Consider the following 24,577-nt stretch of genomic DNA (forward strand, 5'->3'; position numbering starts at 1 on the left):
ATTATTTTCTATTTGAACCTCTTTACTTTAATACCCTTAAATAAAAGTCATTCCAGCTTTCTGAAGTTATCTAATTGGTAACTGAAGTATAAATGTGGGTACTTTTATCCCAGTGTAGGAGAGATTTATTAATGATGTACATCATTAGAGGATCAAGCAGCTTCATGAAGGCCAAGGAACACAGCAAATGGGTCAGGTGTACATCATGGGAAGGTTTAAAGCAAAGTCAGGCCATAAAACAAAATCCTAGATGCTAAACATCTGACAGAGCTCTACAAGTTTATCAAGAAATTCCTGTCTACCTAAACCGACAGGCTTAGCAAGAAGAGAGTTAATCAGAGGAGCAGGCAGTAACCCTGGAGAAACTGCAGAGATCTACAGCTCAGGAGGAACGATCTATCGACTGGACATTTGATAGTCATGCATCACACAATGTTGCCAGTTGTAGCCGTGTGGGGGGCTATGAATTTATCTTCAAACAGTGATGTGTATGCTTTAAAACAAACACCGGACATCACCCTGCACACATCATCCACACGGTGAAACATCTACATGGTGTCCCCTGACGCTTCACTTCAGCAGTGACAGGGTGGGAATATGTATGGAGCTAAACACAGGGCAAAACTAGAAGAAAACCTGTCAAAAGGTTGCAAAAGATTTGAGGAAGCGGTTCACCTAAACATGCAGCCACGGCTACAATAAAGTTGTCTTGTGTTGAGTAGTCAAATAAAATTCTAATTAAAAATGCTCAAGTTTGCGGTCGTCACATCTTGGAAATGTTCAAGGAGTGTAAATACAGGGTGGGCCATAAGTTTCCATACGTAGGAGAATGTAAAATGTATATTTCAGATACCCAAGAAGATGCATTTGACAAAAGAGCAAAGAATTGAAATTATACTGATGGCTGGATCAGGAAGCAGTCGCACGAAACTTTAAGAGAAAACATGGAACGAGCGTCACACAAACGACACTGCAGCAAAACTTATTTGCAAGTTTCAGAAAACTGGAAATGTTGCAGATCAATCCCGAAGTGGTCCAAGACGTGCAGCGACAGAGTCCCACAAAAGTAAAAACGGTTGTCCGATATAAAATGTTTATTTTTTTCTATGTATGGAAACTTATGGCCCATCCTGTACATTTTTGGGAAGCACTTTGTGCCAATGATGCTGGTTCTTCTGACCGATATGTACTGAGAGGGAAAAACAAGTCCTGACATTTTGGTATAAAGTTTGAATGGCTATTTGTCCGCATCTCAGTTTAATAGCAAAGCTTACTTTTCAGGAGGATGAACTTCTCGGAAATTAAAAAAAAACAAACAAATCAAACGACATGAATGCCCCGGTGAATTTGGATCCCGATTCATTTTTGCAGTCTGAGTGATGAAGAATTTTGTTTTTCATTACCGAGGACCACGCTTCAAAGAGTTCAGGCAACGGTAAAAGAGAGGAAAAGAGAAAAAATAGTGTTTTGCTTTTTGCTAATATCTTTTTTCTTCCTTTGTTTTTTGTTGTTGCAAAAAACCAAAATCCCCACGACAGTAACAGAGTGAAGCAAAAAGAGTGAGTAACTTTTATTCATAAGTTGTGAACCTGATGCCATGTTATGACTCAACTAATGGCGTTTGAATTAAACACATAAAAACACATCAGACATCATTTTTCGAATGGTTGGTGTCCCTGTTCCCTCTCAGACATGCTCCCCTGAAAGAAGAGAAAAACATTACCAACAGAGCTCAGATTTGACCTAATTGTGAAAAACACAAGAACACAGGAGTCCACATCTCACGAGAAGTCCTTTCATTCTGTAGATTTTGGCAGGCAGTGACTCCTCAGCACAGCCCAGAACGTTGCGAGGCGCAGCCATGTGAGCAAAACCTTCAAAAATCTGTTACGGGAGAGAAAATGCAAGGAGAAAGTCGACAAAAATGACTAAAAAGTCAATGTTTAGAATAAGTGCTCAGGTGCTTACGCTGTCCAGCGTGTTTGGGAAGCCGTCCAGTTCCCTCTTCCCGCCTGGGCTCAGCCCAAATGACCAGTGCTGCCCGCTGCCCAGCGACAGCACCGTCCCCACCAGGAGGAGCCACAGAGTCAGCGTTCGTACAGCCATTCTGACACACAGAGAGAAATAATAAAACTTCTGTACTCTACACAATCTTTTCTTTTTACTTTTCCCTACTTGGTCACTCCTCTCGCTGCTGTAAGGACGTTACCTTTTGTCCAGAAGTCGAGGAGCTCCTCCAACATGCCCTGTTGAGTGAATGCTGCACACTGGGCTTTATATAAGGCTCTTCTGCTTTGTTGCTGCCATCACTTCACTACAGGGAGGCTGTAAAGTGGGCTTAAGCAACACCAGGCATCACTGGCACCCCACAGAGCTGTTCAGCAGATTGCACAACGCATTCCAGTTATTTATTTTGTTTTTTTTTGGGTTTTTTTGCAATAAAAATAGCGAGTCGCTAAGTGTTCCACAAACAGGAAGCCCTTTCCTTGGTACAAGGATTTGTAAATTTTCTTCAACCATTTTTCATTTTGTTGTGTCAAACTCTATTGAATTTTTATTAAATCAATAAAAAAAAAAAATCTCAACTTGATAAAACTGTCTACAGTAAATATCTGAGAAGTGTGTTGTGGATTTGTGTCTTCAGGGTTAATTTGACCTTCTTCCTCAACCTCAGTTCCTGCCTATACGACTTGTGCAATACGATAATAATCCATTCGTTTTCTTTTGGACACTTGTCCGTAGTGACCAGATTTGTGGTGTGCACATTCAGTAGTCATCCTACCAACAGATTTTCCCATAAGAGATGCAAACTTAGCTACCTCTTTGCTGATAAATGCTAATTGTGTGCTGGTCTCTAAGACAGAATGGGAAAGATTTGAGGGAGTGTGAATACTTTGTACTGCAATGCAGAAATCTTTCAGAATGTTTTATGAGTTCATGTCACAACAATAATCAAACTTTGCACTGATATTTGCTAATCGTGTGTCTGGATGTGTTCGACTTTATTTAGAGGCATCAGAATAAGGGATGTGTTAGCTTTCTTAGTTTTACTTGTAGAAGTTGGAAGGAAAAAAAATGAGTAAAGTTTGTAGTTCTAATGTGAAAAACTAAATTCAAAGTGTATGAATACTTCAGTCAAATCCAGAGGCTTATTCAGGGCCGCTGTAACACAGACTGCTACAGGAGATCCTTCCTGCTCACAGCTCTCAGTCTACCCACAATTCTCGGATAAGTTACAGCAACATTTCATTTCCTTTTGGGATTAATAAAGTTTTTTTTTTTTTAAATTGAATTAAGGGCTCCTACATCCTTCTTACAATTACTTATGAATGCATGTTAATGACTACAACCACGTGACCCAATAACAGAAAACAAGCACATTTTCCTCTTTGTAGCAGTTTATTTATAACAGTAATTCATGGAAATATTCCCATGGCTGAGTGCAATGAAAGGAGATAACTACAATCCAACACCCAAATCTGGCCTACGTTGCATTCGATGAGATGTATTAAAAATAAATAACCACGGCTCTTCCACTGACTCGACCTCTCAAGTTATAAATACACAACATGATTGCCTTCATTATTCATTCTGAGAGGCTGGGGTACCTACGGTCTGGCCGTGTGAACGCTTGTAGTATTGCATCAGAGCAGCTCGGAGCTGCGGCCGGAGAAACTCCGCCGGTCTTTCAACAAACAAAGGAGGTGAAGGCGGGGGTCTTCATACATGCATAATAACGGACACCGGACCACCTGGAAGCGAGGCGAGAAATCTCACGAAACAAAGAGCACGACATTCCAAAGCTTTGCACTCCCGCGCAAAGCTTTGGAAGCACTGGATTTTGTTTTACATTTACGTCATTATCATACGAAGGTAAAGCACCGAGACGTTTGGCGAAAAGGTTACACCGCGTAACAAGGTAACGTGGACATGTGCAAAACAGGTTCAAAGCGTGATTAGGCGGTAGGATTAAACGGAGGATATGGAGCGCTACAAACCGAACACGCGTCGACGATTCGACAAGCCATGCGACAATCACAAGCATGCAAAACTGTGGGAGGCTTACACACAGGAACGGTAGAGGAGGTAGATTCACGGAGCACTAAAACAAACAAACACCAACATTGAGAAATGCTACAGCTCTACGCGACGCTTTGCATATTCAAGCTGTAGCATAGTTTTGCGGCGCACCAACAGCGGTTTCAGCCTCCCAGACTAAAACCTGCTGCGCTGTATGGCTTTGGCTTGATAATCCAGCAACGTAAAGTTCAATATTTCAAGGAGACATCCTTTGCGCACGGACACAGTAAATCGGTGTAGCAACCCCTTCTGTTGTTGCTACAGCAGCATTCGTTGAAGCTCGGCTTTTTTTTTTCTGCTCACATGTAATCTGACTCGAACTCCTAGTAACACGTTAAGTGAAACGAGAGAAATATAATGACACACGTAACAGCAAGCGGAATCACTGGACTGCGTCCAGACGTGACGCGCGAGGAAGACTACTTAAGTTTTGGTGATAAATGCAGCAGCAGGATGTTGAGGAAACACACGCCGTCAACCCTGGGAACTTCTTATAGTGCAAGGTATTTAAAGCTAGTCTAATATTGTCGGAACGCCAGGGAGCCGCGCATGCCGTTTACCCGCAGCGCAGAACAGGTAAAGCCAGATTCGACGAGGAGGAATGTGCGGTATGACACACGGAGAGTGGAGAGAAATGACGTGGAGAGAGAGAGAGCTTGGTTCCGCGGGTGAGTTATCTGACGCTCTGCGACATGTGCAGAGGGGTCAGCATCTCCTCAAAAATGGCCCCCTTCACGTTGGAGCCCCTCAGGTTGGCTTCCTGCAGATCGCAGCCGGACAAGTCGCAGTTCTGCATCGAGAAAGGGCGAAACACAAAGGAGAGGCGAGGTATTAAAACACCGAGCAGATCAGGACACAATCTAACAGGTGTTACTTCCTTCTCTGTTACCTCTTAGGCTATGAAACAAGTTCACATGACTGCTTACAGTCTATTCAGGAGCTCAATCAAAACACTATTCAAACATTATTCAGCCATAACATCAAGCCTAGAAAATGATGTTATTTTAGATTTCTTCCTACTTCTCAGAAGTTTCTCCCTGACTTGCATTAACCCAAAACAGATAAAACATCGTAGAAACTAATGTTTTTGTGTCGGCTGATAAAATCAGGGACGCATCAAGTTGTGATGACGATGCTTTAGGATTTTTTTTCTACATTGATCTCAAGCTTCTGACACAGTTATTCACAGTATTTTACTTGACTTTTTGGAAAGAACTTACAAATGACTTTATAATTATATTACCAATTGACAAGGCCACATTTGTTACTATAAGATGCGAGGTCCCACAGGGATCTATTCTGGGGTCACTTTTATTTCTGCTGCTGTTGTTTGCTATAATTTGTTGCTCATGAAACCCATTTGTTTCTTCTTATGAAAAAATGTCTGTGCTAACAGGTAAAACTAAGGCTTATCTTAAAAACATTTCCAAATATTTTCTTCTAAGTACATTATCTCTTGACGCACATCTGGTTTGATGAAGGCAAATCTGAGCTGGCAAAAAATTCTGATGTTTCTGTACCTTGTATACTGTTATCCTGACTTATAAATATTTAACTTGTGTTTCTACTTGTAAAATCTATAGTGACAAACACGGTCATAACACCAGACAGATAAATCAACTGCTTCCTTCACAATTTCATACTACATGTTGTAATTTTTGCCTATGTGTTTATACTTAGACTGGATGAATGGATTTTGTGTGAAATGTTGTTTGTGGAGGAAACTTTCATTATCGTTGTTGTGATTTGTATTCAATACTCAGCAAACCTAAACACACATAAACTCACATTTTCTTTAATATTGTTTCACTGTATTATTTGTAAAGTGCTTTCCTGGATTTCAATATTTTAAGTCTGGATTTGTTGTGACCTTGCAGTTGTTTTTTCATTATCAATGATAAGGCTTTCTTTTCCCCCCATACTGTGTGTAGCCTGTTAAAGGTGGCCTGAAGATGAGTTACATTTTAATTATTTTATTTTGACCTTTTTAAAAAAAAAAAAAAAAAAGTCATCTCAAAGCTTGCCCTCTGACTCAGCTTATGTGGCTGCTCTTAACAGATAATCCTCCTCCGACAGCCTTTACTCTACCTCCAGATCCGTTCCCGCTAAAGTGGCCCCCCGCAGGTTGCAGTTCTTCAGCTTTGCGTTTTTCAGGGTGGCCACACGCAGGTTGACGCCGGTCATCTGGCTTCCTTCCATGTCGACTCCTTTCAGATTGGCACCTGGCCGTAAAATAAAAAAAGAGTCGAAATGAGATGACAGACGTGGACGAATGTATTCGAGTCTTCTGGTTGAACATCTGCGGAGAGCTCGCCTTCAAGATTGGCCTTCAATCCAGATGGGTCTTCAAAGTTGCACCCTTTTAGAGAAGCTCCCTCGGCGTTGCAGCAGAGCATCTTGACTCCTTGCAGATTAGCGCCCTTTAAAAAAAAAAAAGAAAGAAAGAAAAGTAAAAAGCACATACAGTATTTTGTCAAAATCAACTTTAAAAAGTTATGGAAGAAAAAAACAAACGAAAAAAGATACTTACATCCATGTTGGCTCCAGAGAGGTCGGCCCGCTCCAGATTGGAGCAGCACAGATTAGCGTGCGTCAGATTGCAGCGGCTGAGGTTAGCCATCTTGAAGTTGATGTAGCGCAGATCAAGTCGGGACAAATCAGCACCACTGAAGTTAAGACCCTGCAAACAACAAGAGCGACGTTGGTTAAATGTTCTTTTCGGACAGCGAGCGAGAGACGAAACCTCTTCAGCTGGCGTCACCTGACAGCGGAGCTCCGACTTGGTGGAGGTCGCCAGGAGAAAACGAACAAACTCCTTTCGGGAGATGGGAGAGTGGTCCTCGGGTGGCTGTGAGTTCTGTTTAAATGGTAAAAAGTGGTAAGTGGAAGGGAAAAAAAAAAATCAAAGGGGAGTGATTATGTTATTCATAATACCTTGAGTACAACTTCCAGCTGTTCAGCCAGTTGCTCAATTCCAAAGAAGCGAGCCTCCTCCAAGACTCCTGGAAAACACAAATGACTCGTCATGCCGCCGGACTGAGTGTCGTAGGCAACAAAATGACTAAACGGTAGGGGAAAATCGAAAAAGCTCACCTCGTATATTTATTCCTTCATTGACAATGAGCTGACCGTGTCTCAAATAGTTCAAAATCGGTTCAAAGTATTCGGGGCTGCGGTCGATAAGGTACGCCCCATACTTGTCCCGTTTGTTTCCCCACACATCTGCAGTGAATAAAAACCCCTTAGTTACAAAAAGACTTGCATTAGAATTACATTTTCTGGTGGGGAAATGAAGCGGTACCTTTTTCACGGAACATGTGAGCGAGCATGCTCTCCGGCTCTTTGCTGACCAAAGTACTCCTGAACACAAGTCAGAGACGGTTAAAAAAATAAAACAAAACTAGCATACCCTAACCCTAACCCTTCACAGAAATATTCATATCCATTAATCTTTTGTTATTTTCGTAGCAAAATATTACGATTTCACCCTCCTCTCTACATATTTACAATGTTGAGACAAACTTCAAACATGACTTCTGATGGCCTTCTTTTAGGGCTGCGATTAAGTTTATTTTAATAAACAATTATTCTAACATTAAACGATTAGTCGGATAAGAAATTGGCACAGTCTATAGGTTTTTCATTTAGCATTTTTATACATTACATTAAATGATTCAACTTGTTTTTTGCCTACTAAAATGCAACAAAAATATGCCACATATTCACAGACATAAGAATTTCATATTAAGTACAAAATGTATACATATTTTGTACAGTTTTAGCTTAATTGCTGATCTGAATATGTTGCTTTTTTCAGCAAATGGCCTTTCTTGGAGTCTGTTCTCCAGCTAACGATTAATTGATTACTAAATTGGTTGACGACTATTTCAGTAATCGACTCATCAAGATTAATCGTCTCAGCCCCACTTTCTTTCAACAAATTCACTGTACAGATACTTTTAAGAGGCCCTGCATATTGTGACATCAAGTAGTGCATTCATTTAATTGATGAATTAAACCACAGGCACCTTGTGGTGGTAAAGAGGCGACCACCGATGTTCAGGGTCAGCCAGTCGGTGTGCGCTCCGTGCTGATCAGATGTAACCCTGACTTCACTCTGTGGGTCTACCAATGACAAAACAGATGGTTTACACATGTCCACACTGACTGGCAGCACATACAGGAAGAGTCTGTGCTCACCAATAAATGGGTCTCCCTCTGACACATACAGTACGTCATCATCCCTGATGACAGACACACATATAAACACGTTTAGGACACAATACGAGAATAAATCCACCATGGGACAACTGCTGCGGAATGAATGGGTTTACCGTATTAGGGCAATGTCATCTATGAGACCACCCTTCCCATTGTATAAACAGGAAGCTTTGATTCCCAGCTTATTGCTCGCTACTGACAGTAGATCAGACAAGGTCCCGTAAACTGCTACAACCTGTAAAGAAAAGAGTTGTAGTCGAAAATAAAAGTGTGCTTTATTATAACGCCAGAAAATGGGCCACATTCAGCGTCCCTACAGCTAACATCGGTTCTTACTCTATATAACTGCGTAATATCACCGAATAGTGACAGTTTTCCCATTATGATACACCTTGAAGCTCGGTGAGGGAAGAAAGCAGTCATTCTGCGGCCCAGGCTCCCACACAGACTCAGTCTGACTTTTTACCCACCTTGCCATTTTTAGACGTCCCGTTAACAAACAGGGTAACTCTTCTCATTCTCTGCGCGCTTTGGTCCTAAGTGACTTCATATAAGTCCGAATAACAAACAGGGCTGTATTTTTCAGCCAGCTACCTACCAGTTATCTAGATAAAGCTGGACAACTAGCTACATCAGACAATAACGCGAGAAAAAAAAGATGCCTTCAAAAACTCCGGGAAAAATCTGCTTCGATGTATTTCTATTCATCAACATTAGTAGTAAAGGCACTTTAGAGACTTGTAAAGGAATTGCAAGATAATCTGACTTGTACGTCTGGGGAACACAGTGTTAGTATAACAAAACTCTGCTTTTTATTTGAAGCTAAATCGTTAAAACACGTCGTTAAAGTACCAGCACGAAGGTTTAACATAGGCTGTTTTTTAAATAACAGTATTATGTTAGTATTCACTTTAAAGCCTATTTGGTTACTTTATTACAAAGAGCTAATTTATTTTCCTCTGCGTATTATTTTTCTAGATCTAGAGTTAGACAATACAAAAAAAGTACACTGCACCTGAAGTACACTTTTCATATGACACTCTGCTATTGGCCGAGGGCCCTATACGTAAGGACGTTGTGTGCGTCAGACAGGGCGTATGCCTTAACAGTCAGCCGGTGGTTAATCAAGAATTGATGACGAGTTGGCGTTGAAGGAGTTAGAGGTAAGAATTGATTGGATGGATGGATGGATGGATGGATGGATGGATGGATGGATGGATGGATGGATAGATAGATAGATAGATAGATAGATAGATAGATAGATAGATAGATAGATAGATAGATAGTCCATATTACATTTTAAAACACATTTATTCCAATATAAATGCTTATACATTTAAGATGTAATTTTTACATTTCAGGATCATGCTAGAAATGTATTCCTGAATTCCTGATATTTACGGACATCTTTCAGCATGGAGTCTGCATGGTCGCTCTTCTCATGCTGGGTTCTTTCTGGGAATTCTACGTCTCTCCAACAGTCCAAAAAATACATGTCAGTCTCTCAAAAGGGACTGACAAACTGATGCTCCGTTTTGAATGGTGTGTGCAAGACACGCCTACCCAGTGCACCGGTTCCCTCCCCGGCTTACAAATGGAGCGCACCCTTCAGTTTAGCGTTAGCATCTAGCCATCCTGAACTCATACATTTCGTTTCTTTGAAAACAGTTGCAGGTTACGCTGTTAGTACAGTTTTCTGTATATACTCTTGGTTTTGGAAGTGACGTCTTAATATTACAAAACTTCTCCTGTCAGTGGTGAATGTGTTGTTATACGCTAAGACATAAAGTTTTGGACTACAAGTATGTCTGTTTTTATAATCTTTATGCCTTTCTGCGGTTCCAAAATTGGGGTTTAAACTCAGCTGTTTGTCAGATGTCCTTCCAGTCACAGCCATGTCAGACAAGCACCACTGTTCATGTTGCTCCCATCCCGTCTCCTCCCCCAGTGTTCACCAGACTCTGGATGAAATGGATTTTGAAAGAGGTTTGCATTCATTTGTGAAACCAGTGGTGTTAGATTATTGGACAGTTATAGTTTTCCAAAGAAAACAATCTTTGGCGTGTTATTCTCTGGCCTGTGTCAATGGTTGCCAGCAGGGGACAGTGTTGTGTGCCACTTCTTTCTGCAGGTATCTGGTCGGCTGCCCTGGATGGAGACCTGCAGAGAGTCAGGCTCCTTGTTCAGAAGGGGACTGACCCGAACATGAAAGATTCAGCTGGGTACACAGCCCTGGTGAGTCCATTTGGAAGATGTTTACCTCTCTTTGCTTTTGCCTCTCCTCTTCAAGTCTCTGTCTGGCCGTATTAGTTTAGGTTATGTCTCTTGCCCATTGTGATCGATTGGTTTAAATTTCCTCCTTATCTCTCCTCTGGAACGTGGGGTCATAGTTCAGGTCTTATTTTTAAAACGACATTTAAAAGTTCTTCATTCAGAAAATCACATATTTCTGCTATATTTGTCCAGCCTCTCAGTAATGTTACTCATCTTCTAATTATGTTTGTAAAAATTGGTTAGTCCTAATATGTGGTAGTCTTGACAAACAAATCTAGACTTGAGTCATTTAGTTCTGTCTAGAGTACTGGGGAAGGTTATCTGGGAACAACTTTTGTATTATTCAGAGGCACAACTTACATCCTTTATGGGCTGGTTTTCAGCAGAACCACTTTACAGAATCTGCTACTTTCATGGGCATCATCTGTTGGGGTCGCAGCATCAAGGCCAGTGACTTGAAAAAAACAAGCTGTTAAAGAAGGTTGTGTCTATTGGGGACTAATTTATAACCTCTGGGGATGATGATTATTATTTTTTTTTTAGATTATAAGCAATTTGATACGGGTAATCACATTATATAGACCTCTCATAAATTCATTGTTCTAGTTTGATTTAGAGATGGGGCCCAGTCGACATCTGCAGCTCTTTAGATTACAGAGCAATGCTACGATCTGAAGTCCGTTTTTATCCACCCAGCTCAGCAGTGTGAATATATATCCCCTCAGCTGACAATAATATGAAAATGGGATTTCTAATTATATTGCCTTATTCTTCAGGAAGATTAAAACACTAAATGTTTAAGTCAAATATTTTTCGTAACCTGAATTTCCTGGGTCAGGATGTCCAGATTGAATCAGGTGTGAAACCTGTGTTGTAACTGGTAACTTTATGTCTTTCTCTCAAGAAATTGACAGAGTACTTCTAAAAGGAACCATTTTAGGCCCCATCCTTTGTTTAGGAATGTTCTTAGAAAGCTCTGAGATGCATAGCATGTTGGAAATCTATTGTGAATTGTAATGTGTTTTAGTAATTGTCTTAAAACTTGGCGTATTATTAACCAAACGTGAAGTTATCTCTAGTTTTGTCTTTTTCTTTTGTGTGTTTTATTTTACATAATGGCCCTAATCCAGTTTTTAAATGGGTATTCTTTAAGCCTTGATTACTAAATACCTGTATACGCTTTACAGGCTTCTTTTATCTCAACTGTGTACTGTGCCTGATCAAATATGCACAATTAAATCCTAATTTCTGTGCTTTGCCTCAGCACTACGGGAGCCGTAGTGGACATCTTGCCGTGTGCGCGTTCCTTCTCGAGAGCGGTGCGTGTCCGTCCCCTCAGACCCCGGGTGGGGCCACCCCGCTCCATCGAGCAGCATACTGCGGTCATCCGGACGTGGTTCGGCTCCTTCTGCAAAGCGGTGCAGATCCCACCCTCTGTGATGACGACGGTGTGAATCCTTTGCACAAGGTACGCAGCGGTTATCAGCAGCTTCTATTCCACAGAAACATCTTTTTGATGTTTTATCAATGTTTGTGATTATTTCTCTGCTTGATGCTTGAGCAGGCTGCAGAACAGGGCCACGCTAAAGTGTGCCAGCTGCTTCTCGAGCGTTGCCCTGCACTCTGCAGCCAGGGGAACAAGAAGCTCCAGCTGCCCTACCAGCTGACACAGCAGGGAGATCTGCAGGAGCTCCTCAAACCACCCCGGTCATAACGGACGGAGATGCTAATGTCACACGCACACACACACACGCACACACACACACGTCACAAGATGAAAACTGTACACGTTGAGGACTGAGTCAGGGGACTCTGGCAGAATCAGTGAATGTGAAATAACATTTTTAACCTCCGGCATTGTTCCAGTCTTTGATCTTTTATTTCACCGCTTTTTGTATTGTCTGCATTTCTCAAACTTCAACAAAACGTGAAAACATTTCAAAACCTCATTTTGAATTCAGTCATTGAGTTAATTTTCTGGATAAGCTCGGTTCCGATTCTGTGAAGTTTGCTTGAACTAGAGGGTCAAAAACGCCCTGAAAGTTAAAGTTTTAGTATGTTAAAAGTGGATCAAATCTAATTTATTTACATGGCACATTCAAGAGCAACTGCCTTTGTTCAAAGTGCTGCACACAAAAAAACAACAATAATGACAGTGATTCCAGCATGGAAAATAAGAAAAATAGAAACATGAAAGGCCCAACATGTGAAACTCTATCAGCTCTGATAATTACAGTTACAGTACAGACTGCTCTATGTTGGTTTGGCTGTGCAGGATGTGAGTGGTTGGTTCTAATCTCAGACAGTAGGGGGAGCTATTGTCTAATGGAAGATCACAGTGTTTGGCCTTGGCGTGTAAATTTCATGGCAGCTAACAAGAGCGAGCTTACTCAGTTTTTCCTTCACACCACTGGAAAATTTAATAGCAAAAATAACATGAGCGCAACAGCTATAACGGTAAGACGGACACCAGCGCTCAGGCAAACTGCATCTACAAAATACATTCTAGCTCTCAATCAAAAGGATCGATCAGTTCCTAAGTCATCAAACTATTTCATTTTAGTAGAGTTTTCAGAGTCATAAACAACGTGAACAATGTATTTTTCCTTGGCTTGAATAAAACTCAGTTTAAAAAAAAAAATCCTGCTCAGCTAAAACAGATGGAAATACTTTTAGCTGTTGTCTGGCATGTCTAACATGTCAAACCATGTTAAATATGTAACACATGCACGTACAGGAGGCAGATTAAACCCCCCTCCACCACGTCCGCCGCTCCACCCTCCCTCCTCCCTCTGTGAATGTGCAGAACTTTAAAAGCTCTCCTCCCGTTTCCCTGCAGCCCACGCGGATCGGGAACCCACGGCAGAAAAACTTCTCGCTGCAGAACTGGCGCACTTTCATTGGGTCCGCCGGTGGGTGGTGTTTCCAAACTACCCTTCCAACCACATCCATACCGTGACTGGAGGGGTACCAGGCCACATCTGGAGCTCATTGCTGCTGACGCCACACAGCACACTGAGATGGGGTGTCGGGAGGGGGTAGGTTGGGGTTGGGGTTAGTGTGGGGGGGCTGTATTTCAGCTTGGTGGATCTTTGCCAGGAGAGCTGTTTATGCTCGGTGATAAGTTCCTCGCCCCCCCCTCCCCCACCAAACACAGTGGAGGAGCTGGAGCTGGTCGTATCCCTACTGAATGTTAAGTGACAGTTTAGCCAAGCGGGTTTCTGGGGCCTTTATTCATCTCAGTGGCACAAAAAACAAGAAAAAGTACTTTCAGAATTGAGAGGCTGCTTTACATGACAGCCTGACTAATAGACCAGCCCCACAGCATCCTCTAAAAGTGTCCCACTGCCACATTCTGTGAAACACGATCAAAGTTGATGTTTTAGATTTGTGAGCAGTGAGGTAATGAAAACCCACTGCAGGAATGTCGAAGGCCTCAGTCGTTACTGATCATTTTTCCTGACCTGGTTTGAATTTGTTTCATGTCGAAACAGATGATTTTTTTTTTCACCCCTCCTTTTGAAATAGGTCTACCTATACGGGCTGGGAGTTTTCACTTAAAGTGAAGACTTGGACAGGATTCCAGAAGTTTGAGGAATTTGGATCGCTGCTCTATTTAGCGAGCTTTATTTGGAAAGCAATGAAACTTCCTGGGCCTGGAACCCACTTCCACCATAATGAGTCCAACTTAAACCGGTACTGGATGTTATTTTCCCCTGAAATAGAAGGTGGTCTGTGTGCCATGCTTGCATGACGGGATTTTTAGTCTCATTTTATACAATACGCTTGTCTGCGAGTAGATAATGAGAACGGCTTGTCCTTGGACCTCTGGAGGCTGACAAATATCTCTGTGCTGAAGAGGTGGCTTTGGAATGAAACACACTAAGAAATATATGAATCAACACTAAATATATAATGTTTTCTTTTTATATATATATATATATATATATATATATATATATATATAATGGGAATCTGTCTTTTTAAGATGTAAATTTACATCGTTCTCTATCATTTTTAGCGCAATTGAATTAAAAATAAAACAAATTCTTTGTGAATTTCTGGAAGATATTTAGTATTTAGGCTTTAAATCTTGAAACTAAAACAGAGGAATGAATGAAGGATTGATGAAAAGAACAAATGGATGGACTGATTAATGAACTATGGATGGAAAATTTTATGGAGATAGTTGGAAAGATAGATGGAAGATTGGATGGGTGCATGGATGGGTGGATGGATGGATGGATGGATGTAACTTTTATACAAAAGAATCAACAGTAAATGTTATCTGGACGTCCAGCAGTGGAAATGGTTAAACTAAATCCAGTTCCATCCTGTCCCAGAACCAGATACTTTGTTTGCATTTAAATGTTGGTTTTCACAGATGAAAGCATCACCTGGTTCTTATCTCCCCTGTCTCCACCTAGACAAAAGCTTCCTAGCAGCCCTGGCAGAGCCGGGGCCCATCAGAGCTGAAGTAATCAAGTAAATGGCTGGCAGATGGGCACACACTGAGATGCAGAGCGCCATCCTAGGGGTTAGCCTCACATTCTGCATCCAGCTCCGGCGAGGCTCTGGGCGACGGGGGCGTGTGTAATCAAATATATGGGAGCTGATCTTCAGAGTTGCCTCATAATCCAATTTGGCCCCGCTCCCACTTCAAAAGAAGCATGTTGTCTGCTGGTTGATGGGATGTTGCAGATCTTACACGCCTGCTTTCCAGGTCACTGGGTGATGGGATCCATGAGTCCAGAGGCCGCGGATCAGCTCATCCAGGCAGACAGCTCCGCGGTTATGGGAAATGTCAGTTATCAGGTGATCCAGCCAAACACAAGCAGAATTAACTGATGTGTGTGTGTGTGTGTGTGTGTGTGTGTGTGTGTGTGTGTGTGTGTGTGTGTTACTGTCATATATTATTCTCCAAAGCAAAAACATTTTAAAATGCATGCCATTGAAGCCAAGTCTTAAACTATACTGAAATCCACACATCTGGTTGATATCAAAACATGGCAGACATCATGCATGATTGAGGAAAAAGTTCCTGGGTGTAATTATGTACAGTCAACACGCTGCACCTCTTGTGTGAGCGTGGGTATATCTTAGGAGGGGAAAGTTTATTTCCCCAGATGTGTTTTTTTTTCTCTTTCTTTGTGCCCTGGAATGGATGGCTACGTTTCTTTTTTTTTTATTGATTATGGAGATGTAATCTTCTCGAAAGCTTTGCCAGAGAAACAACATAAGCTGTTCCATATGACTGAAAGGGCAATTAATGGAGGATTTGGAGTCAGATATCTGGGGCCATTCATGGCAGACTGTTAGAAATCACGCAGTAATTTATCACCCGCTGAATCTCCACAGGAGCTTTCCAAATCGACCGTGTTCCCCTTGTTGTGTTGCTCTAAAGTTTTCCAGTCTGTTATTTATTTTCGTCTGCCTAATGTCTGCTTTTACCTTTCTGTCCTATAAACAAAAAGATCTTTTATGCATTCGAATACAATAAAATCGGGTATTTACACACACTGTAAACAATTTGAGAAAGTCCTGATGATGATAGCTTTACTTTGTGAGCTTCTGATAAGTTAATTGACCACATCTGGGTTGAATGGAGGAAGTATTTTAACTCAACACCTCAAATCAAGTATCAAACGCTTCACGCTACACTCAGTCAGTCACCCATTCACACACTAATGGTGGAAAGCTACAGTTCAGTAGCTTGCCACCATCAGAACACCACCAGCAGGCAAGTTGGGTGAAGTGTCTCGCACAAGGACACAATGACACAGGCGGACGTGGCGGGGATTAAACTTGCAATCCACCTGTTGCGGAGCAAACTCCTACCAACTCATGTTCATCATTATAAACAAATGTTTGGAAGCATACAACAACCCCCCGAATGTCCAGCCTTCATACCCTTCAGGAAGAAGATGTGCTCAGTATACCAGAGATGAGCCTGTTTGAACAGCAAGAGAGTGCCATTATTCAGAGTGAAACGAGTCTTGTACCAACATGGACTAAAAGCCACTCAGTGGATGAAAGGCCAAGTTAAAATGTATTAACTTAGCCTTTGCATGTTATGGAAGCCAAGTCTTTAACTATACTGAAATCCACACATCTGGTTGATATCAAAACATGGCAGACATCATGCATGATTGAGAAAAAGTGTTAGAAATCACGCAGTAATTTATTACCCGCTTTTAGTCCATGTTGGTACAAGACTTGTTTCACTCTGAATAATGGCACTCTCTTGCTGTTCAAACAGGCTCATCTCTGGTATGCTGAGCACATCTTCTTCCTGAAGGGTATGAAGGCTGGACATTCGGGGGGTTGTTGTATGCTTCCAAATATTTGTTTATAATGATGAACATGAGTCCTCTTAGGCCTATCGTGTGGAGTAGGCCTAAGAGGAGTAGATTCCCCTGAGGAAATGCATAATGTGGTTCCATTTCTAAAATTAGGTCTCTTCTCGGCTTGCTCCTTGATTGCTACCGCCTCACTTACCCTTCTTGTTGTCCAGTCCTCAGTAAGTTCCCTCAGCGTTCTGCCTCCTCGCTCTCTGAGTCAGTTGGAGAATTCAAGATCCTCTGCTCCCCTGGTTTGGACTGTGTGGACTCACCACCGTCTACCCACCATACTTACCTGCCTGTCCGCCCTACAAGCATCCTTTGTCCGCTCCACCTTCATAAGGAAGAAGAAAACAAAAGGGGAAACGCCACCAATAAACACCACTCCCCACCATCAGTCAATCTCAGCCTCTGTGGGTAAACTCGCCTCCTCCTTGGAAACCCCCGTAAAGCTTTCTTTCTTCCTCCTCATCCCGTCATTATATTTACCTATCATCACCCCCTGCCTCTGCTCCTCGGTGCCTCTGCGGAAGAGCTTCACAGAGTTCAAGAAGAGCCATCATGGGCCTATCAGAATAAGGCGGATACCTGAAAGACAGTGGGTTGTTTGTGTGTGGAAGCGTTGACTTTACCTTTAATGCAACAATGAGGTCATCCATCGCTGTAAGTGCGGTTTTGTGCACAGACTGAAGTCACCACTTCAGGTCGTTCCCTGACATCCTGAAGCTCTTCCAGTGTGATGCAAGCAGTACTGACCTTTGTATATTGTCATGTTTACATTATGCCATTGGGAGTCTTATTGCTTCTCACCACCATAAAAGAAAATGTAAGAGCAAAGAAAGGATAGTTTGGTGACTAATTCATTGCGTTTGTGCAGTGGTGCTCAAAAATAAAACCCATTGAGCTTTTGAAAATCAAAAAACTTCCATGCTGAAGCCTTCGGATACATTTTCAGTTGCTCACATACCCTAGTGGGTCAAGCTGAGGAGCAAAGGTGATAATCAGTCACACCTAAAGCAGAGGAGCTGGCACCTCATTCGTTAGGAAGTCCCCAACAATAGCAAACAGCGAAATGGTCACAATGGTGGTGACAATCCTTCCTTTCAGCCCGGCTCGCTGCAGGGAATGCAACACCGGGCTGCACGTGTAATTGAACAAGATGGGTACGCTGATGAACTAAGACTCATAGAGACATGCCGCGGCTCTGTCAGCAGGTGCCCAGCACACACTGGTCCATTCATATGCGCATTCCTGTCTCTCTGCTCGCCGCCCAGCAGGTTCCTCCCAGGCCACTCAGGACAGGGGCTGACACACACAAAGGGTCTTCAATCTGCCTCTGACAACAGCCAGCATAAAGGCCCGGAAAGCCACAACAGCATTATGTCAAAGAGCCGGCTGGGGGTAGAGAGCAACGCTTGTGGATGGGAGGGGGGCACAGAGTAGGACGTGGGGTGGGGGGCACTGCCGATGGATGGATGAGGGCTGGATACAGACAGCGCGGTGGAAGGCCCGACTAAGGGGGGGGTTTTTGTCCATAAAGGAGGATATTTGTACTTATTCGGTAACAATGGAATGCAAGCACACACACACAAAAGGGGCGAGGGCAATGAAACACCACATTGGGTCGACGAAGACGCTGCGAGGGAAATCATCATGCAAAGTGACGATATTGTTCACTCTGAGGATTGCAAGGCTGTGTTTGTTCTTATGCTGATGTGTGGCTTCGCCTGCCTTCGGTTCCCCCTTTTGCATAAGGTGTTTCTGGCTCTAACAGTGTCCGGCACATTTCCTTACGCTGAAAAGGCGAACAGGGGAGATCAGAACATGTCCAACTCACCGTAGAGCATTTGTAAACAGATTCTAAGCAAAAAGATTTAACCGACTTAACAACCCTCATTGTCCGGTCTTTTATCCGATAAGGACTAATTTACATTATCTCTTCCTTTGTCGATGTCCTGTGAATGACATCAGGAGGGGGAAAAACAGTGTTGTGTAATTATTAATAAAAAATCAACTTTAGGCCGTCACTTTACAGCCTTTTTGTCTGGTCCTGTTGGGAGGCTCTATAAATGCTACGGGTTTCTTGAGATACCATGGCATGTGCACATCACAGACATGGGTTAATGATTAATCTGGCTTTTTCAAATTAGCTCCATTCATTGAAGCGCTGCTTTCATTTTGTAATGTGGCTTGATGAGTCACCATAGAAATAAAACCTTGCAAAAAGATACCTCCAGAACCACAAACTTCAGTGTATTTGTATTCCTCCTCCCCTCCCGGCCCTTTTGACAAGACGCCTTCAAATGTAATTCAGTGTAACCTATTGCATCTTATGCTGTCTGTTCAAAATGGGCCATTTTTGTGTTGTTAGAGCTCACTGGTGAACAAACAGCATCTGGAAGACTAAGGAACACACAAGAGAGGTCAGGGAGAAAAATGAGCAGAAGGTCAAACAGCTTTATATAGGCCTGTCGCGATAAACAATAAATCAATTAATCGCATAATAAATGAAAATCATCAACCTTATTTTAATTTATCGGCTTTATCGTTTCTTCCTGCTTTTTTCCCTTTGAGTTGATGGCACTGGATGAAAAAAAGCTCAACTCTGGTGCTCTTCACTGACCCTTCCCTCATTTCCTTAGCTTAAGGGAGGAGTGAACTATTGCATCAGGTAGTCGGGTATGAACATCTTCTCTATCTAAATCTATTGATTATTGAAGGGCAATAAAGTATGCAGACTTCCTAATCTGTAGTCTTTGGTTTAATGCATTTTTCATTTCCACTTTGGTCTTATGTTGTGTTTAGTTTTTATTCAAGTGCATATTTTGTTAACGGAGACTGAGAGTCAGTTTTATATTTGGTTGTTTTATTTTGCTTACAAGTTCCAGGGTTAAATGGTCTTTTGAAAATAAAGTGTATTTATTTTTGGCAGGATATCGCTTGCATTATTATGTCATTACCATTACATCAGTTTAAAAATCTTCAAACAATATTATCATCGCAGTCATTTTTGAGACAATAGCTCAGAAAAATGTGTTGTCGTGGCAGGCCTAGCTTTAAACCTGTTTAGCTAGCAGTGCGGAAAAAAAGCTGGAAGGATTTTTTTGCTTTTTTTTTTTGTTTTTGTTTTTTTTTACTTTCAGACTGTTATGATGAGTAACCAGGATGACAAGGAATTGTTTTTACAACTTGGAGCAGCTGATAAGCATGTCAAGAGCTCAAATATTACCTGAACTACAGCCACACGTCCAAGACGAGTTGAAAAGGAGGAGGATTGAGAGCATGACCAAACAGCAGAGGAGGAAGTTCAGGTCAACTTGTTCATTGATCGTAATGGGTAAGGATCATAAGTTGTTTGATTCAGGTGTGGGGAAGTAGAGAGACGTCAAGAAGTTGAAAGACACTGTCCCGTAAGGACTTAGGAGTTTGAGAATTGGCTTTGGCAAAGCTCCACCTTCCAGCAGCACAAAGCCTCTAAAGCTACATCCAGAATTACAATGGCATAGTTTAAATCAGCGTACAAAAATAACCACTCTTTTAAGCTGGTGAAAAATTACTCCATTTGGTTGGTTTGCTAGTTGCCTATTTTAATATCTTGCTCATCTGTTCTGGACCGATTTCGCCCTGACCTGTTTTTGATACTTTGCTCGTCTCCTGCCATCAGTGGAAAAGAATAAGCAACCAAATGCATAAACAATCACCATATGCTGAACGTTCTGCCAGAGCTTTGATGTGCTGCCTAAACCTCCTTTCATTGTTAACAGATTGGAGCACATCTCAGAGGAATTTTTTTTTATCTGTGACACAGACATACTAAAAGCAGTTGTCAATAAAACATCGAAGCCCCAAACTCCTGCTGCATCAAAGATCGTCTCAGTCTCGTTTTGTTGCTGAAGCCGTAAGATGTGGCCGATGGCGGCACATGCATGTGAAACTCTCACTGTTAGTTGCTCTAATAAACACGCTTGGTGTTCTTCTGGTATGTATGCGGTTGTCAGATTCTCGCTCCATCTGCTTATATAGTCAGCAGCTCGCTTTGAAGCTTAAAGCTCTGGGTGCAACATAAAGGCACTGTGACTTTTGGAGGCAGTCATTCACTATCACTGGAATCATAAACTAAAAATATGTTGGGTTGAAAGTGAAGATGAAAGACTCTCTTTTATGTACTGTATGAAACTATTTGGCCTCTTGCAGATTAGGTTTTTCTATCTCTTGTTTTTTTGTTTTGTTTTTTTTGTTACACTTGCAAGTTTCAGATCATGAAACAAATTTTACTTTCAGACAAAAATAGCCAAAGTAGATACAAAAAGGCAGTGTTTAAGTATCTAAATGATTGGGAAGAGCTGTGTGAAGAGGAATTTTGGTCCACTCTTTGAATTATGGTATTAATTCAACCACATTGGAGGATTTCAGCCATAAAAAGTCAGTTTAATGTCATTCCAATGCATCTCAATCAGATTAATGTTTGGACATAGATTAGGAAACTAAAAACAATAAATTTTGCCCCACTGCATCATCAATCCTTTACCATGCCAATTTGCTTTACCACACACCCACCCTGGAGAGTTTAATCACTGAAAAACTCAATCTTAGGCCAAAGCATAAGCATCCTGCTATGTGGTACCAAAATAATTGTTGGTCTTTTTAAATCCTTGTTAGTTACGGTTCCTCTTGTAAACTTTTAATTATTGTTCAGACTCTAGACATGGAGAGGTTTACGTAAATGATCTGGTCTGACTCATGAGGATGACCACATCTACCCCTTTGGAATAGCATGTTCTCTTGTCTTCACCATTTTTGAAGACTGGCGTAGAGAAATGGGCTTCTGTCTCACTAAAGAAACAACTCACACGTTGTAGGTTTCCAAGACAACGCCAATGTTTTTTTTTTTTTTTTGTAGGAATTTAGTGAGTGAAATTTTTCAACTACAAAAAAAAAATCTATTTATTTGAAAGAGTTGAAATACATTCTCTTCATGAGTGCCGTACACCCTGAATTGCGTTTTTGTTAAATTCTCCTAAACTTGGCCTGTTTTTAGTTGTTCGTTTTTTTGGCTTATTTCACAATTTAGAGAGCAGGAGTGAATAAAGATGTGCTAGAAACTCTGAGTCTGGAAAAACCTCTATTTTCTGACCTCGTTTTTTTTTTTTTTTTCCTCCCACTGGTTCTGATTACTCGCCTTTTGTGCCGCCCTTTACTTCATACAGCCCCGTCTGGAGCCACCAAAGGACTAAAACAACTGTTACACATATGGACTGGTACTCCCCAGCTCCCATAAACAGACTTTGATGAGAGAAATTACTGGAGTCTCCCCTTCAGAAAAGTTGCTGAACACTTTAAACTAACCGTAATGCGAAAATATATAACGGCTCCAAGGAGCCAGACTTTCTTGTAATCATTTAGAGTGTTCTTGATTATCAGTTCTCAAGACTTTCTGAAAGCATTTCAGAAGTTTGCTTTGGACATTACATGTTTATTCACTCCACTTTTTGATCAAGTTCAGCGCTTTTAACTATTGTCAGAACACTGGATTATTTGTTTCTTTACTCTGGCCTGTGAATCATTCAGACATAAAACACCACAAGAAGCTGATGTTGTTCCTACATGCAGTAAAGGCCAAAATCACTCGGCACCCTGGCAGATTTGGTTTTGGAACCTTTTTATTTCTCCCAATAAGTTTGTTTTCTGGTTGGAAATGTTATTGGGGAAAAAAAAAGATATGTTCTCCATTTTAATTTACATTGGCTTTTACAGCAATACCGGCAGCTTCTCATATTTGTTGACCAGCTTTTTGCATGTCTCCATCACTGCCTTTGACCATTAATCTACTCAGGTGAACTCTGAGTGTTTTAGATCAGAAAACCTCTTTCCCATTACCAATCGAAAAAACTAAAACATTGGTTCAAAAGCATTAAATTGTCACTAAATCCAAAGAAAGCAAAATTCATGGTATTTGAAAACCGCAATAAATACGAAAGCAATGCAGTCAAAATAATTATCGACAGTGTTGATTTAGAACGAGTTCATGGGAGTCCAATATGACTGGCTGTCATATTGGATCATAAGTTGTGCTGGAAACCACAGATATGGCAACTAAAAGCAAAATTACCCAAAAGTGTTGCTGTTGTGAGGAGAATAAAATTTGTTCTGGACCAGAGATTTTTGTTTACTTTGCATAATACTGTCATTGAGCCACATTTGAGTTATTGTGTGAAAGTTTGGGGCAATACATACAGAACAAACTTACAGTCACTGAACACAATACAAAAAAAAAAATAAAATCAATCAGAAAATGTTTTGACAGAAAGGGTGGTTCTAATTTAAGAAGGGAAAGAAAATGTCAAACAAACAATATATTAGAACAACCAAAAATAATGTTTGTATATCAGTGCTACTGTGGAATTAAATAAATGATGAGCTCAAACAAAATACAAATATAAACCATCTTAAAAAAAACTTTACAAAAAGGAGCTTATTCAAAAATATGTTGTGTAGGATAGCTGTCTCAAAGACTAAAAATGCTGTTGTTGATATTAAGAAAGTGTCTTTTTCTTCACCGCATTAACTGTGTAGTTTGAGTAATTGTAATGCTGAAATGCTCAGTTTTGCTCTAAACTTCCTGATGATGTTGATGAGGATCTGTACATTGAAAAACACTCCCAAAGCTTCCACCACCCTGCTTGACCATGTGGATTGTGCTCTTCGAGTTGTTTGCGTCTAACATTTGAATGCTACAGCTGTGTTTTTGTCTCATCCAAACACAAAACAGAGGAGATATTTTTAATGTGCCCAGATGAAAACTTGCAAAGGCTGAGTGGGCTTTCATCTATTTGAGAAATAGCTTCCTCCTTGGTCTGCATCCATGGAGTCCATCAGCTTCTGTGCAGCTTTATCTCCAGTCCAGCCTCTTATTTGTATTGCCCTCCACTTCTCCGGGTTTGCTTCTAAGACTCACTGCACTTTACAGTGAAATTTGCCAAATGAAAGACAAGACTCAACTGAAAATGAGGAGAGAACACAGCTAATCAGACGTAAAATAAAGGCAGGCTTTTAGAAAATCCCAGTGACCCACTGCTGCTCAGAACCACTTTATGAAATTACTGGACAGTCTGGCTTCAAGGAAGCAAAATATAAAGAAATGAAAGCTGACTTGAGTGTTTTGCAGTGTACTGTTCACTGATGCTCAATAAAGTCTCATTCTGACATTTACACAGACTGTCGACATTAACGTCATTCTGATTTGGATTTCAAGAATAAGAGTTTGCCTTTAATCATTCAATTTAGTTCACAGGTTCAAAAGTGCATATGCAGGCTCAAAAATGATAATATTTGGATAAATGTCACTTAGACAGCTGCAGAAAAATCTCATGCTTCTTGAAACCGTCAATAAGCAATATCTGACCACTTTTCTTGTCAGTATTGGCAGCGGTCTACTGCAGAAATACAGCACTGTCAACAACCAATCAGAGCCGAGAGGAGGGCCTCAGCACTGTCAATCATGCTTGTGCATGCTCTGCCACGCTACAGCTAGTTTCCCACAACAAAGCCTGCTATCAACGTTCAGGCTAGTCATGGCTGCTAATGATGGCATAAAAAAAAGTTTTCCTGTAACTGTTAAGTTGTTTCTCCGCCATTAGCACATTCATCAGAGCATACGGGAG

At 41.3% G+C, this 24,577-nt stretch overlaps 3 protein-coding genes across 5 annotated transcripts; 1 reads left to right on the forward strand and 2 right to left on the reverse strand.

Annotated features, from left to right (window-relative positions):
- Positions 1 to 1,553: 1,553 nt before the first annotated feature.
- Positions 1,554 to 2,336, reverse strand: LOC106945018 (progonadoliberin-1). Its single transcript, XM_015028415.1, has 4 exons — positions 2,210 to 2,336; positions 1,969 to 2,107; positions 1,786 to 1,884; positions 1,554 to 1,700 (listed from the first exon to the last, which is right to left on the reverse strand). Exons 2-4 carry the CDS (start codon positions 2,104 to 2,106, stop codon positions 1,653 to 1,655), a joined length of 285 nt encoding a protein of 94 aa, XP_014883901.1. The 5' UTR covers position 2,107; positions 2,210 to 2,336; the 3' UTR covers positions 1,554 to 1,652.
- A 1,044-nt stretch (positions 2,337 to 3,380) lies between these two features.
- On the reverse strand, positions 3,381 to 8,969 carry kctd9a (potassium channel tetramerization domain containing 9a). Its single transcript, XM_015028427.1, has 12 exons — positions 8,772 to 8,969; positions 8,415 to 8,536; positions 8,281 to 8,324; positions 8,109 to 8,205; positions 7,382 to 7,440; positions 7,174 to 7,302; positions 7,015 to 7,082; positions 6,842 to 6,937; positions 6,611 to 6,760; positions 6,395 to 6,500; positions 6,169 to 6,302; positions 3,381 to 4,870 (listed from the first exon to the last, which is right to left on the reverse strand). Exons 1-12 carry the CDS (start codon positions 8,817 to 8,819, stop codon positions 4,754 to 4,756), a joined length of 1,170 nt encoding a protein of 389 aa, XP_014883913.1. The 5' UTR covers positions 8,820 to 8,969; the 3' UTR covers positions 3,381 to 4,753.
- A 909-nt stretch (positions 8,970 to 9,878) lies between these two features.
- Positions 9,879 to 12,524, forward strand: ankrd39 (ankyrin repeat domain 39). Of its 3 annotated transcripts, none has more exons than XM_015028497.1 (5): positions 9,879 to 10,103; positions 10,177 to 10,287; positions 10,433 to 10,536; positions 11,840 to 12,043; positions 12,140 to 12,524. In XM_015028497.1, exons 2-5 carry the CDS (start codon positions 10,197 to 10,199, stop codon positions 12,287 to 12,289), a joined length of 549 nt encoding a protein of 182 aa, XP_014883983.1. In that variant the 5' UTR covers positions 9,879 to 10,103; positions 10,177 to 10,196; the 3' UTR covers positions 12,290 to 12,524. The 3 variants fall into 3 exon arrangements, with proteins under 3 accessions (XP_014883983.1, XP_014883990.1, XP_014883974.1); XM_015028504.1 differs by having other exon boundaries at positions 10,189 to 10,287; XM_015028488.1 differs by having other exon boundaries at positions 9,880 to 10,287.
- The last annotated feature ends 12,053 nt before the right edge of the window (positions 12,525 to 24,577 follow it).

Source organism: Poecilia latipinna, unplaced genomic scaffold (genome assembly GCF_001443285.1).
Source record: "Poecilia latipinna isolate Pla-1442-1.1 unplaced genomic scaffold, P_latipinna-1.0 Scaffold8, whole genome shotgun sequence".
Classification (NCBI taxonomy): domain Eukaryota; kingdom Metazoa; phylum Chordata; class Actinopteri; order Cyprinodontiformes; family Poeciliidae; genus Poecilia; species Poecilia latipinna.